The sequence below is a fragment of the Ascaphus truei genome, chromosome 3, assembly GCF_040206685.1.
Source record: "Ascaphus truei isolate aAscTru1 chromosome 3, aAscTru1.hap1, whole genome shotgun sequence".
Lineage (NCBI taxonomy): Eukaryota > Metazoa > Chordata > Amphibia > Anura > Ascaphidae > Ascaphus > Ascaphus truei.
Genome location: NC_134485.1, coordinates 124,803,560 through 124,819,578, shown reverse-complemented (window position 1 = coordinate 124,819,578; position 16,019 = coordinate 124,803,560). Strand labels below are relative to the sequence as shown.

General features: G+C 41.9%; 1 protein-coding gene across 1 annotated transcript in view; it reads left to right on the top strand.

Annotated features, from left to right (window-relative positions):
- LOC142490667 (uncharacterized) overlaps window positions 1-10,134 on the top strand; it is a 17,163-nt gene extending 7,029 nt beyond the window's left edge. The window contains exons 4-6 of the mRNA XM_075593084.1: window positions 5,178-5,356; window positions 5,507-5,879; window positions 10,085-10,134. Coding sequence (XP_075449199.1) covers window positions 5,178-5,356; window positions 5,507-5,879; window positions 10,085-10,134 — 602 coding nt within the window. The remainder of the gene's footprint in view (window positions 1-5,177; window positions 5,357-5,506; window positions 5,880-10,084) is intronic.
- Window positions 10,135-16,019: the final 5,885 nt, after the last annotated feature.

Sequence of the window (16,019 nt, the reverse complement as noted above, 5' to 3'; positions counted from 1 at the left end):
TAGTTGTACACAGCGCTTTACAGACAGATTTTTCAGGCTGAGGTCCCTGGCCCGTGGAACTTACAATTTTTTTTTTGCCGCCTGAGGCACAGGGAGATAAAGTGACTTGCCCAAGGTCACAAGGAGCCGACACCGGGAATTGAACCAGACTCCCCTGCTTCAAACTCTCAGTGCCAGTGTGTGTCTTTACTCACTGAGCCACTCCTTCTCCCAATGTAAAGGACACTTACAACCAACTAGCCATTTATTGTTAAAAATCTCTTGTTACATGGGTATGTTGATAAAATGGTTTGGGACTGTAGCAAATAATGTTATTGGCCAGATGTTGTGGTCCCCTACAATGCATGATGTTCTGAATATGACATCAACATCATGTAATGAAGTACGTTTCTGTGTATATTTCATTAACCTAACAAACTATAGTTTACTGTGTTTATTAAACGTTCTAAAAATACATAGTATAGTCAATATGATGATATATGCTACCATAATAAAGCTGGTGTTATCATTTGTTGGTGTTATACAGTACATGGATCCTACACAAATTGATACAGACACAAACAGTTGTCTTAAAAAGTGTGTCTATGCTACTGTGCACGTGATTGACGTTACAATTGTGAGAATACTTGATAATTATCATCATGATAATGATGAAGTGACGTGATTTATATTGCAAAAATATTACCAACATTGTCATATTGGTAAATTAGAAATGCTAAATGACAGTAACATTTGCAACAAAATTGTGTTTTCTGTTAACAGTTTTACACTTGGTACATGTAGGACACATCCACACACGTGTGACTTATACATACACATGTCACAAATGTAAATTAATGTTGACTATTAATTCCTAGAATTAAAAAACACCTACATTGCTAAATATAAGATGTAGTACGCATTGTTGTGATTACAGCCATTCATGCATGTAGTGTTATGATCAGTCAATTTCATCCGTGATGAATGAGCTCCCGTAAGTAAACAAATAAGTACAGTTATCCCCTTGTCTCCAAACACATCTATATTACATTAATGGAATTTATAAGGAAACATACATAAAATGTGATGAAATGTGAGTAATCATTTTCTAATACAATGCACATGAAAGCTCAAGAGTAGCTAAATGCATATACATGATACAGAAAGTACATGTATGTTACATTTGTGTTAAAAGCAATATATTGGGTTTTTACTTCAAATAATTATAGGAAAATTGATGTAGGCACATCTTATGAGAGATGTCAGCAAATATACATACCATGATCAGTCATACTGGAGATATACCTATAATGCAAAGGAACAATATATAAATTGCAAACATTGACATGCCATCTTCAGTACCGTAAACAACACAGCAAAGTGTGTATTTGGTGTTAAATGTGCAACACCATGTATATTTAATGACATTCAAAATGTAAATCAGCCTGGTGTACACATCATATGGATGTACATGTTACACTGCACCAATAACATTGTATGTAAGCATACTAGAAGCATGAATGAGTATGGGCATAATATGTGTATTGTGTTAGCATAAGGAACAACACAATGCTAAAATATTAGTGCTTTGTTACCCCAGTTGTATTCACATACACACAACTAAAGTAAAATTGAAGAGGGATTATATAACCTGTGCAACAATAACATACCGGTGCCACTTCCCTTTGTGCACACAGCAGAGAGAAGAAAGGTGTGCAACCCATATTCATCTGTGTCCTACCAGAAGGGTATATAAAAAAACATTATTGTTAAGATAACATAATGTAACTATAAAAGTAGAACTTGGAACATATATGTTTTTACTTACAAGAAAAAAATGAATTGATGAGATTCTGGCGTGTCTGGCCACCACTGGCTGTTTGTTCATTTTCAGCAGCTACATGGGTGGGATGCTCGTCTACCAAAGGCTCAGCTAGGTCTGACTGTACATTGTGCCTCAGTGCAACATTGTGCAAAATGCAACATGCAAGGATAATATCAGACACTTTTTGAGGCTTGTATAGAAGAGCCCCACCAGTTCTGTCCAGACACCTAAATCTGGTCTTGAGTAGGCCAAATGTCCTCTCTATAACAGATCTTGTAGATATATGGGCTGCATTGTACCTCTCCTCTGCTTCAGTTTGAGGGTTTAGCACCGGAGTCAAGAGCCATGGCCTAATTCCGTATCCTGAGTCACCTATAATGAATGGAGCACACATAAGCTGACATTAGTGATCAAATTGTACAATGCCAACATTCCTAAATAAAAATGTGTTTTGTGTTAGAACATGTAAATGTGTACTCACCCAGCAGCCAACCATGTTCAAAATGTCCCTCTTCGAACGCATGGAAGACTGAAGAGTTCCTCAGGATAGAGGAATCGTGACTGGAACCAGGGAATTTGGGTACCACATGCATTATCCTCATCGTCGCATCACATACCACCTGTACATTGAGTGAATGGTAGTGCTTACGATTGCGGTACACATGCTCACTCTGACTAGGTGCAATCAAAGCAACATGTGTGCAATCGATTGCACCCAGCACACATGGTATCCCTGCTATATTATAAAAGCCAGTCCTGACTTCCAGCCACTCTGTCGCCTCTGTAGGAAAATGAATATAATTCCTAGCGCGTCTATTGAGTGCATAGAGAAACTGGGTCAAGGCCCGCGAGAATGTAGATGGCGAGACCCCGCCCACTATTCCCACAGTTGTCTGGTATGACGCGGAAGCAAGATAATGTAATGAGCACAGCATTTTAACAAGCCCAGGGACTGCACGACCTCTGTCTGTGAAAAAATCTAAATCTCCCCTTATCTCCTGATAAAGAGATAAGATTGCTGCTGAACTCAAACGATAGCGACTTACAATCTCCTCCTCACTCATCCCATCTAACAGGGTTCTCTCCCTGTACAGACGCGGACGAGGCACAACTTGTCTCCTCTGTCTTCTCCTCTGATCTCCTGTCCCTCTCCCTGTCTCTGTCGTATCCGCGTGACTGTCCCTGTCACTGTCCCTCGGTGTGTCCCTCCCTTGCCCTATATGATTCTCTTGATCATCAAGCATGTCATAGAAAAGAATGTTCCTCCGTCTCCTAAACAATCTCAACATTTTGAAATGAGTAGCTGTGAATGAGCAGGTAATGGGCATCCTTTAAATAGGTATGTGATGATGTCAGGTGACATAGTAAAATGCAAGGTGTTACATTAACATAATAAAGTACTTCTGTGGCAAGCTGTGTGCAGTTGTTGTTATAAGTATTTGTTGTGTGTATTCTGCAGGGAATGATGATATTTGCCAATGATGTGACGTGAAGCTTTGTACAAAGATTGCTTGAAAATAAATACAGTAGTGTAATGTGCAATGCATGTAACACTTGTGAATGCAACAGTCAGTCATGTAATTAGACAAAAAGGCTGAGATTGACGTGGGAAAAGTTTTGTGTAACATGTGTAATTAGGCATGTTATTGTCACATGTTGACAACAATGAATAGTCGTGTGCATATGCATGCATTTCTGTAAGGAGGATAGTTGCTATAGAATGAGTTTACAAGGTGTCCCAATGCTGAATTACTGTACATGTGTGTATAAGTTAGGTTGAAGTGCTTGTAATGCTACGGTTACAATGTAAACATGCAATGTGATTGAGCGTCCAATAAGTGACGTCATGAAAATAGGGAGGACCCAAAAGTATATGTAAACATGAGAATACAGATGTACATGAACGTTTAAAGATGCGTGACACATTACTAGCATTGTGTAATGTAAAGGAAGATGAATATACTGTGTATGTGTGACATGTGTGACATGTGTAACATCATGTAAATAATTGTCGCTCAGTTCATTAAAATGTGTGATATGATGTGAGGTTCTCCTTTAAGAGTTGAGTATAGTATTTTCCCTTGCCACATCATCACATGATGAGTAATGTGACCCGCAAATGCTGAAAACATGTAAAAGTATAATGTTATGCAAATAATACACGTCAGCTGTGACACAATGCAGGGAATGCCCCCACACTGTAATGCAAATGACGTTTGTATTGTGAGCAATGAAACGTAAACAGTACTATACTGTTATACGTCCCCGCTCCATTGACTCCATTGATGTACAGAAGATTTTTTTTTTCTAAGTGCCGTTCCGGCAGCCTTAGCGATCGTTCTCCCCTCCAAACTGCCAACTTTAGTTGGCGGGAGAAATTGGCCATAACATCTCAATTTCGTAGTGCCGATCAGGCCCGATAAGCTGTTTTTTTTTGTTGAATCCAGCCGATTTAAAAAAGTGGCGATCAGTGGCGAAAACAGGCTTATCGGCAGGCGAATGGCCATAACAAAATAATCGGCTCCGAAACCTGGCGAAATCAAGCACTTATCGGCGCTTACTGAATCTCAAACCCAATTTTGGCTATAAAATGGCGATAATTCCCTTATCAACGCTTACTGCATGAGGCCCTAAGGCACTAGAACCGATAGTGATAGATACTGATTGCTCAGAGATTGAGCATGATTTAAAAGTCAAATTAGAGTATGAGGAAGATGAACTTTTAAAAACGAAACACAATAAATTTTTAAGAGACAAACTAGATTATCAGCAAGGGAGACAAAGGGACTGGGCTAAAAAGGATAGAGGAAGAGTAGTAGGTGATGAATATATCCCCCATAAAAAAGGAAGAGGGGGATCTGCACACTCAAAGAGCAGACAACAAAATTACCACACCTATGAACAAAGGAGAGAGAGCAGAACCAGTAAAAATGACCGATCAGACAGAGATCGCTCACGCTCTAATCATGGTAATGGGTATCGTAATCCCAACTATAAAGGGAAAAATTACATTGAGGGCTTTAGATATAGCTCAAGGCCACAGGGCCAACATAGGAATTTTGAATATGAGCATAAAGACCCTCATCCAAGAACAACTAAATACTCACCCAGGATCTCCCCTAGATATTCACCTAAACGCCCTGCTAGACCGGAACCCACTACAGATTCACCTTCTTTTTTAGATTTGGTAAGAACCAGACTAGAAAGGAAGGTGAACACAGTAAAAGATATACAGAATACCCCTCAAGAGAAAAGAAAGAAAAGGGTTACATCAGACGAGGAACACGAGGAGGGACCAGAGCACAAAAGAAGAGAGTACTCTTGGGAAAGAACACCGTAGTAAACCAAGGGGTCTTTAATCTCTCCTCAACAGCTTTGAACAAGGATCAATTGAACGTACTTGGAAGAGGTTTGAGTTTCTCCAAAACTTGTGGACCCAGCTCCTTCCAGCTGTTCAAAGATCTACATAAGTTCACTCGCAATATTACCCTAAAGAGACATTTTCTGAAACACGATAGGGATCTTGTTTCTGACAAGGCTGCAATGGTTTCTGTGAGTAATATAGATACGGAAGTTAAAATCAAACATACTGATTTTAAAACCCAATCCAAGTTTTAGCCCGCACATTCCAAGGGTCATCATATTGATACATTTTTTAATATGGTCATCAATGATTTTAACATTTTATCTAGTAATTTTAAGTCAGGTGATATTAAACACAACCTCAGTGCAAGTGAGTCCTTAGCCCTTAAAACTTTGCGTGATGACGAAAGCCTCATTATAAGACAGGCAGATAAAGGTGGGGGCGTAGTAGTCCAAAATATGTGTGACTACGAAAAAGAAGCTCTAAGGCTTCTCAACGATACAACGTCCTATGTAAAATTACCTAAGGACCCTACAGCTGAATATCTAAGGGTGCTTAAAGCACTATTAGACAACGCAGTAGCCCTGTCCGTCATCAACACAACAGAGTTTGCTTTTCTATTTTCTGAATTTCCTAGGATACCCATATTCTACCACCTGCCGAAAATTCATAAGGCTCTGGTTGACCCACCTGGACGCCCAATTGTGTCAGGTATACAATCTATGTCAGCCAACCTTAGTCAATATGTGGATTTTTTTCTCCAACCGTATGTTGGAAAATTAACCTCTTATTTGAAGGACTCTACAGCAGTTCTAAACTTATTTAAAGATTTTGAATGGAAAAGTTCATATGTATGGATTACATGTGACATAAAATCCCTGTATACTAATATACCTCACCAGAAAGGGTTGGATGCTGTTAATTCCTTTCTGGAATCAGACTCTGATCTGCATCCATTAAATAGGGAATTTATTCTAGAGTATATCAGTTTCATATTGAAACATAATTATTTTCTGTTTCTCTCCACTTTCTACCTACAGGTTTGCGGAACTGCAATGGGTACTAGGTTTGCCCCCAGCTTCGCAAACCTGTACGTGGGAAGGTGGGAGTCTCAGTTTATCATGCCCGACCAACCATACCACAGGAATGTCGTTGTGTGGAGACGCTACATAGACGACATCCTGTGTGTGTGGGATGGTGATTACGATTCAGCAAGTGCATTTGTAGCCAACCTTAATAGGAATGACTACAACCTTGAGTTCACACACAAGGTGGATGCCACCCAGATAGATTTTTTGGACTTAAGATTAACTTCCAAAATGGATGGCACCGTGGAGACTGAGACCTTCTTTAAGGAGGTGGATACCAGCAATGTGCTGATGGCGAATAGTAATCACAAAAAGACATGGATAAACAACATACCAGGGGGGCAATTTGTGAGACTCAGACGTAACTGTAGTAGTTTAGAGGTTTTCAACCAACAGGCTAACAAATTATTTTGGAGATTTAGAGAGAGGGGATATCCTAAGGAACTTCTAGAAAGAGAGATCATAAGGGTACGTAATATGGATCGTAAGGATATGTTAGTTCAAAATAGATCCACGATTAAAAATAAAGAAGGTCAAAACACAAAAAAGGACACTCTTAATGTGGCTTTCATTACAGACTTTAATTCGGTTCATAGAGACATTGAAAAGGTTTTTAACAAACACTGGGGTATATTGTGCAATGATCCCATTTTGGGATCACATCTTGACGTTAAACCACGGTTTATTTACAGGAGAGCAAAAAATATCAAAAACTTGTTAGCTCCTAGTGATGTTTTTATAAGTAAGAGCAATACTACATCGAAAAAGAACTGGCTAGGGCCTAAACCAAAAGGCAACTATATCTGTGGTAATTGCACGATTTGTAAATACCAACATCCTGACAAATACACTTTTTATTCACAAGTAACGAAGGAAGTTTTTAATATTGATGACTTTATTCTATGTACCTCTACACATATTGTATACCTATTGGAATGTGCGTGTGGGTATCAATATGTAGGCAGAACCAAACGCAGCCTTAAAGTTCGGATTCAGGAACATGTCAGAAATATTAAAAATGGTTTTGATAAACATAGTGTATCTAGACACTTCCTGATACACCATAATAAAGATCCGTCAAGTCTCACTTTTAAGGGGATTCAGTTGATTCCTATAAATAGAAGAGGAGGGGACAGAGTTAAAACATTGTCTTCTAAAGAGACATATTGGATACATAAGTTAGATACTATGTCCCCTAAGGGGTTAAATGAGGATGTGGATATTTGGGCACTTTATTGAATCTTTAGCTCACCACCCCTCTGTACCTAGGGGATGTATCATTTATCTCTGTATCTCTGTTTTCCTTTCTTTATCCTACGCTTTTTTCTAGTTACATCTTTTTATGCAAGTAATGATGGTGTCTATTTTAAGTCGACTAATATTGTGTTTCTTTTATTCCAGCATGTTTTTAATTATTTATGCTAGATTTTGTCTATATGTAAGTTTATATTAAATAGGTATTGTTTTGTTTTTGTTTTCTTGTTAATAAAGTTGTTGTTTTAAAAGTAAACTACACATCCTCCCTATCAAGCAGACCATTACCTATTATAGATGATTGGTCTATCCCTAATTGGTTGACCAATAAGGTATCTATGTGAGGTATTTAAGACCTCTGGGTAATGGCCTAATTATTCCCTGAAGAAGTAGTTAATTCTACGAAACTAGTTGGATGTAACATTCTATTGCCTTATATCTGCTTACATTGGCCTTTGTCTATGTGTTGGCCTGTCCTGTTTTTATTTCATCCTGTGTGCTGTTTTGGACACTTGTGAGAGACTCTGTAAGACTGTTCAAACTTCCCTATTGAATCCACCACTGCTGTGAAGACAGCAGCAAGCTGCGTTTTAACCTCTCTGCAGAGGATACACCTGCCAAGGTACAGGAGCAGCTTCATATCGGCTAGGAAGCAGGAGCGATTTCACCGAGCCCCAGTACCAGCTGCTGAACCTGGCTGCATGAAGGGAAATCCCCTTGGGAGTGAAAAGACTGACGTCCTGCCCCAGAATCAACTGAGCTGCAGCAGCAGAGGGAAGCAAGCACCTGAATCTACAGCTAACAGCCGAGTGGTAAACAGTGTGATACACACTACATGCCTTTTACCAACCTTTTTTATGTACGCAGATATATTACCCCCTTTTTAAATCTATAATATATTGTTGAATTTGCTTCACTATTTGGCGTTGTGCGCTGTTTTCTATTGTAGAACTGTACAGTATGTTATCGATTCAATTACTGCACATGTCATAGCCTGTACTATTTCACAACGAGATGTTTTTTGCTTTTACAGTATTCCACTTCCTGGTTAATGGAAAACACTACTGTTTTCTTTTATCAATGATGTTGCATTTTGCAGCATACAGTAATAAGACTTTGCATGTGTAATTAATTCGGATAAGAAACCCCAAAAATAAATATAAATAACTAATTAAATAAAGTCCTGCGTTGTGATTTCTCAACACTGCCAATGTTAATTGCAAGTCAGAAAAAAGGCATATCTTTTTTTTTTATTTCTTTATTTCTCGACAAGGGCTTAATAAATTAGTGATTTTAAGAAAACATAATTGTATCAATTTTTACATTCATAAAATCACTTACTTTTTATTTCTTTAGGAGGAGGCATACACTTTTTTTTAAGGAGGGGGAATACTATTCCAAACTTTCAAATTTGTGTAAGCTTGGTCTGCTTTTCATACTGTTTATGGAAATATCACATAGACGGAAACATGTTCTCCAAGGAGTTTTAACTTTTATTACATTTTAAAACAGTGTAAATGATTTTCATTCTACTGTAATCCTGCTGCGCGCTCATCACAGCTTCAACCAAAGATGGCTTAAATTCATTGTACCTTTCCCCATCCCCGCACCCACCCACATCCAAGGAAAAAGCATTGGACATGTTCTCCAACCCTCCCCCTGCCTGGTCATGGGACCTGTGTTAAAAAAACAAAATACCCATTCACTTTGAGCCTTTTAATCTTGGCTGAGAAATGTCTTTGCCGTTTTCACACACATGTGTAGGGGTGATAAGTCCTGCATTGTGATTTCTCAAGAATGACTTCGCTGCCAATGTAAATTGCAAGTCAGAAAAAAGAAAAAAAAAAGGCATCTATTTTTTTCTTCTTTTCTTTATTTCCCAACAAGGGCTTAATAAATGAGCGATTTTAAGAAAATAATGTGATGCATTTTTTTAAATTTTTATACATTTTTACATTAATAAAATCACTTCCTTTTTATTTCTTTAGGAGGTTGCATGCACATTTCTTTGCATGTGCATGTCTGGAGCTGGGCAAAGAGAAAGCGCAGGAAAACCCCTGCTTGGTGCAGGAAACTCTCCCGGCAATACTGCCAGGTAAGACACAGTGCTCCAATCCATGCAAGCCAAGTCCCTTCCCCCAAATCCCCAAAACCTAATGTAAACCTCTAGTCCTAATTTAAATTACTGTACTCGAAGCCATGCATGCTTTATCTCCTCTCCCCACCACCCAACAAAAAGCAGAAGTTACAGTTCTGAATAATTATGGTCTGTACTGGTGTCATGGTCTTTTCAGCTCCTTTTAGCATTTTAGCAAAGGATACACAGAAATAATTTTCCCACTAGAATGTAACATTGTTGTGGCAATACTAACTTGAAAGTCTGACACTTAGTATAGTGTAGCAGCACTAATATACACTGGTTGAATAAGTCCTGTATGAGTAGCCAATTACAATTAATCAGTGACTCTTGGTGTACAGTAGATCCTGCTGAAAACTTGAGAGAAGATGTAGGCATTTTTTAACCATAATATACGGTGTGATTGATCATATAGAATATTGTCTCTTTCTTTACAGACCCAAATATCCAAGAAGCACCAGTCATTGGGAAGAAGGAAAAGACATGATTGTAAATTTTGAAGAAGATGCAACGTTGTATTGCTTCATTATTATTTTTACTTTTATTATCCTGTCCAAATAAAAATGTTCATTCTTTAAATATACTTTTTGTGTGTTCATGTTTTTACTGTCTAGACACTTACAGTAGTGCTATACCTAAAGTTCTAAAGGCCTTTAAATATATAAAAATGTCATTGATACTCTATACCAGTGTTTCCCAATCTGTGTGCCACGGCGCCCTGGTGAGCCGTGACTTGCCTAGAGGGGTGCCACGATTATCCCTCCCCACCATCCCTCCGATTATCCCTCCCCACCATCCCTCCGATTATCCTCTCCACCATCCCTCCTTAATGCTATCCGAGCTGCAGGGGATTGGCTGCAGGTCAGAGGAAGCTGGGGGCGGGGCTTCTGCTTTGTGCAGAACACACGGTGTGTGTGTGTGTGTCTGCCTTCCTGCTCCTGGCTCCTCTGTCTGCTGGTGGCTGTGACTGTGTGTGTGTATCAGTGAGAGTCTGGGAGAGTGTGTGTCAGAGTGTGTGAGAGTTTGGGAGAGTGTGTGTCTCGGAGAGTGTGTGTCTCGGAGAGTGTGTGTCTGGGAAAGTGTGTGTCTGGGAGAGTGTGTGTCTGAGAGAGTGTGTGAGAGTCTGGGAGAGTGTGTGAGAGTCTGGGAGAGTCTGGGAGAGTGTGGGAGAGTCTGAGAGAGTGTGGGAGAGTGTGGGAGAGTCTGGGAGAGTGTGGGAGAGTCTGGGAGAGTGTGGGAGAGAGTGTGTCTGAAAGAGTGAGAGAAAGTGTGTCTGAGAGAGTGAGAGAGAGTGTGTCTGAGAGAGTGAGAGAGAGTGTGTGTATGAGAGAGTGAATGAGAGTGTGTGTCTGAGAGTGTGTCAGAGAGAGTGTGTCTGAGAGTGTGTCAGAGAGAGTGTGTCAGAGAGAGTGTGTCAGAGAGAGGGAGTGAGAGAGTGTGTGTGTCAGAGAGAGTGAGTGAGAGTGTGTCTGAGAGAGTGGGTGAGAGAGTGTGTGTCTGAGAGAGTGAGTGAGAGTGTGTCTGAGAGAGAGTGTGTGTCTGAGAGAGTGAGTTAGAGTGTGTCTGAGAGAGTGAATGAGAGAGAGTGTGTATGAGAGAGAGTGTGTCTGAGCGAGTGAGAATGTGTCTGAGAGAGTGAGTGAGAGTGTGTCTGAGAGAGTGAGAGACAGTGTGTCTGAGAGAGTGAGTGAGAGAGAGTGTGTCTGAGAGAGAGTGTGTCTGAGAGAGTGAGAGAGAATGTGTCTGAGAGAGTGAGTGAGAGAGTGTGTGCCTGAGAGAGAGAGTGCCTGAGAGAGAGTGTGTGTCTGAGAGATTGAGAGAGAGTGTGTCAGAGAGAGTGAGAGAGAGTGTGCCTGAGATAGAGAGAGGGAGTGTGTCTGAGAGAGTGAGAGAGAGTGTGTCTGAGAGAGTGAGAGAGAGTGTATCTGAGAGATTGAGAGTGTGTCTGAGAGAGTGAGTGTGTCTGAGAGAGTGTGTGTGTGAGAGTATGGTTGAGAGAGTGAGAGAGAGAGTATGTGTGAGAGAGTGAGTGTGTGTGAGAGAGAGTGAGAGAGTGTGTCTGAGAGAGTGTGTCTGAGAGAGAGTGTGAGTCTGAGAGAGTGAGAGAGAGTGTGTCTGAGAGAGAATATGTGTGAGAGTGAGAGAGAGAGTATGTGTGAGAGAATGAGTGTGTGTGAGAGAGAGTGAGAGAGAGTGTGTCTGAGAGAGTGTGTCTGAGAGAGTGTGTCTGAGAGAGAGTGTGTGTCTGAGAGAGTGAGAGAGAGTGTGTGTCTGAGAGTGTGTGTCTGAGAGAGTGTGTGTCTGAGAGTGTGTGTGTCATAGAGAGTGTGTGTCTGAGAGTGTGTGTGTCTGAGAGTGTGTGTCTGAGAGAGTGTGTGTCTGAGAGAGTGTGTGTCTGAGAGTGTGTGTGTCATAGAGAGTGTGTGTCTGAGAGTGTGTGTCTGAGAGAGTGTGTGTCTGAGAGAGTGTGTGTCTGAGAGAGTGAGTGAGTGTGTGTCTGAGAGTGTGTCAGAGAGAGTGTGTGTCTGAGAGTGTGTCAGAGAGAGTGTGTCAGAGAGAGTGAGTGAGAGAGTGTGTGTGTGTTAGAGAGAGTGAGTGAGAGAGTGTGTCTGAGAGAGTGAGTGAGAGTGTGTCTGAGAGAGTGGGTGAGAGAGAGTGTGTCTGAGAGAGAGTGTGTGTCTAAGAGAGTGAGTGAGAGTGTGTCTGAGTGAGTGAGACAGAGTGTGTCTGAGAGAGAGTGTGTCTGAGCGAGTGAGAGAGAATGTGTCTGAGAGAGTGAGTGAGAGTGTGTCTGAGAGAGTGAGAGACAGTATGTCTGAGAGAGTGTGTCTGAGAGAGAGTGTGTCTGAGAGAGTGAGAGAGAATGTGTCTGAGAGAGTGAGAGAGAGAATGTGTCAGAGAGAGTGAGTGAGAGAGTGTGGGTCTGAGAGAGAGTGTGTGCCTGAGAGAGAGTGTGTGTCTGAGAGAGAGTGTGTGTCTGAGAGAGTGAGAGAGAGTGTGTCTGAGAGAGAGAGAGGGAGTGTGTCTGAGAGAGTGAGAGTGTGTCTGAGAGAGTGAGTGTGTCTGAGAGAGTGTTAGAGTGTGTGAGAGTATGCTTGAGAGAGTGAGAGAGAGAGTATGTGTGAGAGAGTGAGTGTGTGTGAGAGAGAGTGAGAGAGAGTGTGTCTGAGAGAGTGTGTATGAGAGAGTGTGTCTGAGAGAGTGTGTCTGAGAGAGAGTGTCTGAGAGAGAGTGTGAGTCTGAGAGAGTGAAAGAGAGTGTGTTTGAGAGAGAGAGTATGTGTGAGAGTGAGAGAGAGAGTATGTGTGAGAGAATGAGTGTGTGTGAGAGAGAGTGAGAGAGAGTGTGTCTGAGAGAGAGTGTGTCTGAGAGTGTGTCTGAGAGAGTGTGTCTGAGAGTGTGTCTGAGAGCGTGTGTCTGAGAGAGAGTGTCTGTCCGAGAGAGTGAGAGAGAGAGAGTGTGTCTGAGAGAGTGTGAGTCTGAGAGAGTGAGAGAGAGTGTATCTGAGAGATTGAGAGTGTGTCTGAGAGAGTGAGTGTGTCTGAGAGAGTGTGAGTGTGTGAGAGTATGGTTGAGAGAGTGAGAGAGAGAGTATGTGTGAGAGAGTGAGTGTGTGTGAGAGAGAGTGAGAGAGTGTGTCTGAGAGAGTGTGTCTGAGAGAGAGTGTGAGTCTGAGAGAGTGAGAGAGAGTGTGTCTGAGAGAGAATATGTGTGAGAGTGAGAGAGAGAGTATGTGTGAGAGAATGAGTGTGTGTGAGAGAGAGTGAGAGAGAGTGTGTCTGAGAGAGTGTGTCTGAGAGAGTGTGTCTGAGAGAGAGTGTGTCTGAGAGAGTGAGAGAGAGTGTGTGTCTGAGAGTGTGTGTCTGAGAGAGTGTGTGTCTGAGAGTGTGTGTGTCATAGAGAGTGTGTGTCTGAGAGTGTGTGTGTCTGAGAGTGTGTGTCTGAGAGAGTGTGTGTCTGAGAGAGTGTGTGTCTGAGAGTGTGTGTGTCTGAGAGAGTGTGTGTCTGAGAGAGTGTGTGTCTGAGAGAGTGAGTGAGTGTGTGTCTGAGAGTGTGTCAGAGAGAGTGTGTGTCTGAGAGTGTGTCAGAGAGAGTGTGTCAGAGAGAGTGAGTGAGAGAGTGTGTGTGTGTTAGAGAGAGTGAGTGAGAGAGTGTGTCTGAGAGAGTGAGTGAGAGTGTGTCTGAGAGAGTGGGTGAGAGAGAGTGTGTCTGAGAGAGAGTGTGTGTCTAAGAGAGTGAGTGAGAGTGTGTCTGAGTGAGTGAGACAGAGTGTGTCTGAGAGAGAGTGTGTCTGAGCGAGTGAGAGAGAATGTGTCTGAGAGAGTGAGTGAGAGTGTGTCTGAGAGAGTGAGAGACAGTATGTCTGAGAGAGTGTGTCTGAGAGAGAGTGTGTCTGAGAGAGTGAGAGAGAATGTGTCTGAGAGAGTGAGAGAGAGAATGTGTCAGAGAGAGTGAGTGAGAGAGTGTGGGTCTGAGAGAGAGTGTGTGCCTGAGAGAGAGTGTGTGTCTGAGAGAGAGTGTGTGTCTGAGAGAGTGAGAGAGAGTGTGTCTGAGAGAGAGAGAGGGAGTGTGTCTGAGAGAGTGAGAGTGTGTCTGAGAGAGTGAGTGTGTCTGAGAGAGTGTGAGAGTGTGTGAGAGTATGCTTGAGAGAGTGAGAGAGAGAGTATGTGTGAGAGAGTGAGTGTGTGTGAGAGAGAGTGAGAGAGAGTGTGTCTGAGAGAGAGTGTGTCTGAGAGTGTGTCTGAGAGAGTATGTCTGAGAGAGTGTGTCTGAGAGTGTGTCTGAGAGCGTGTGTCTGAGAGAGAGTGTCTGAGAGAGAGTGTGAGTCTGAGAGAGTGAAAGAGAGTGTGTTTGAGAGAGAGAGTGTGTGTGAGAGAATGAGTGTGTGTGAGAGAGAGTGAGAGAGAGTGTGTCTGAGAGAGAGTGTGTCTGAGAGTGTGTCTGAGAGAGTATGTCTGAGAGAGTGTGTCTGAGAGTGTGTCTGAGAGCGTGTGTCTGAGAGAGAGTGTCTGTCCGAGAGAGTGAGAGAGAGAGTGTGAGTCTGAGAGAGTGAAAGAGAGTGTGTTTGAGAGAGAGAGTATGTGTGAGAGAATGAGTGTGTGTGAGAGAGAGTGAGAGATAGTGTGTCTGAGAGAGAGTGTGTCTGAGAGTGTGTCTGAGAGAGTATGTCTGAGAGAGTGTGTCTGAGAGTGTGTCTGAGAGCGTGTGTCTGAGAGAGAGTGTCTGTCCGAGAGAGTGAGAGAGAGAGAGTGTGTCTGAGAGAGTGTGCGTCTGAGAGAGTGAGAGAGTGTGTGTCTCAGAGAGTGTGTGCCTGAGAGAGACACCAACTGCGCACTGCAACTGTTAGGTATGTATATACAACTTTGTTTTTACTTTGGGCGCCATGGAAAAATCCTGATCGCCTTGAAGAGCCTTGAAAAAATCCTAATCGCCTTGGGAGCCTTGAACCGAAAAAGTTTGAGAACCACTGCTGTATACTGTACAGAATATAGTATGTACAAAATACAGTATAAAGTTAGAAAATTAAAGTTTTGCTACTATTTAGATAAACTAACAGTAGTAGTACTGTACTACTGTCTAGCAGATACAGTATCTAGCGACTGTGAGGAAATGCACTGTATCTTACTGTACAGTAATTTAATTAGGAACATTCGGACACGCATGCGCAGAAATGTGATGACACGCATATGCGTTTCAACCGGGTTCCTATTTGAGAAACACTCATTCGCGGAAAACATATTTAACATTTGGCAGAAGAGGCGACGTTGTATTTTTTTTATTTCCTGTGGGTCACGTGACCGTGGTACATTAAATTATGGTTTTATGTGGTGGCACAAGGGGTGGGTGGGATGTGTATTGGTGGTTAGTACATATTGTAATGTTTATTGGGGGCAGAGTGGTGTGTGAAGGGTCAAGTACCTGCTTCACATCCCCTCTGCCCTCAATAAACCTGCTATTGTGCCTTAACTCCTTCATTGCCTTAGCGGCTATCCGCTAAGGTAATGAAGCTGTTTTAATGTTAATTTTTTTATTAATAGTGTGCGGGAGCAGGGGGTCTCCTGAGATGAACCGCATTGATTTCAGCATCGGGACCCCCTGCTTCTTGAGTTACAGGCCCTGATATGGGGTGCCGGTATCTCCTTCATTATTTTTTTCCCCGGTCCCTTGTTAAACGAGCAGGATGTTATGACGTAGCACTACTACTGGAGTGCCAGAACCCATGATGTAGTAGCTACGTATTGGGACACGCAAAGGCTTAAGGAATAACCGCATAGGGCATATGTATTAAAGTGGCAGTCCCACATAGCAAGCCAAAGAAAACATTTTTGAAAAATCACATAACATTGAATAACTCATTGAATAACATAACCC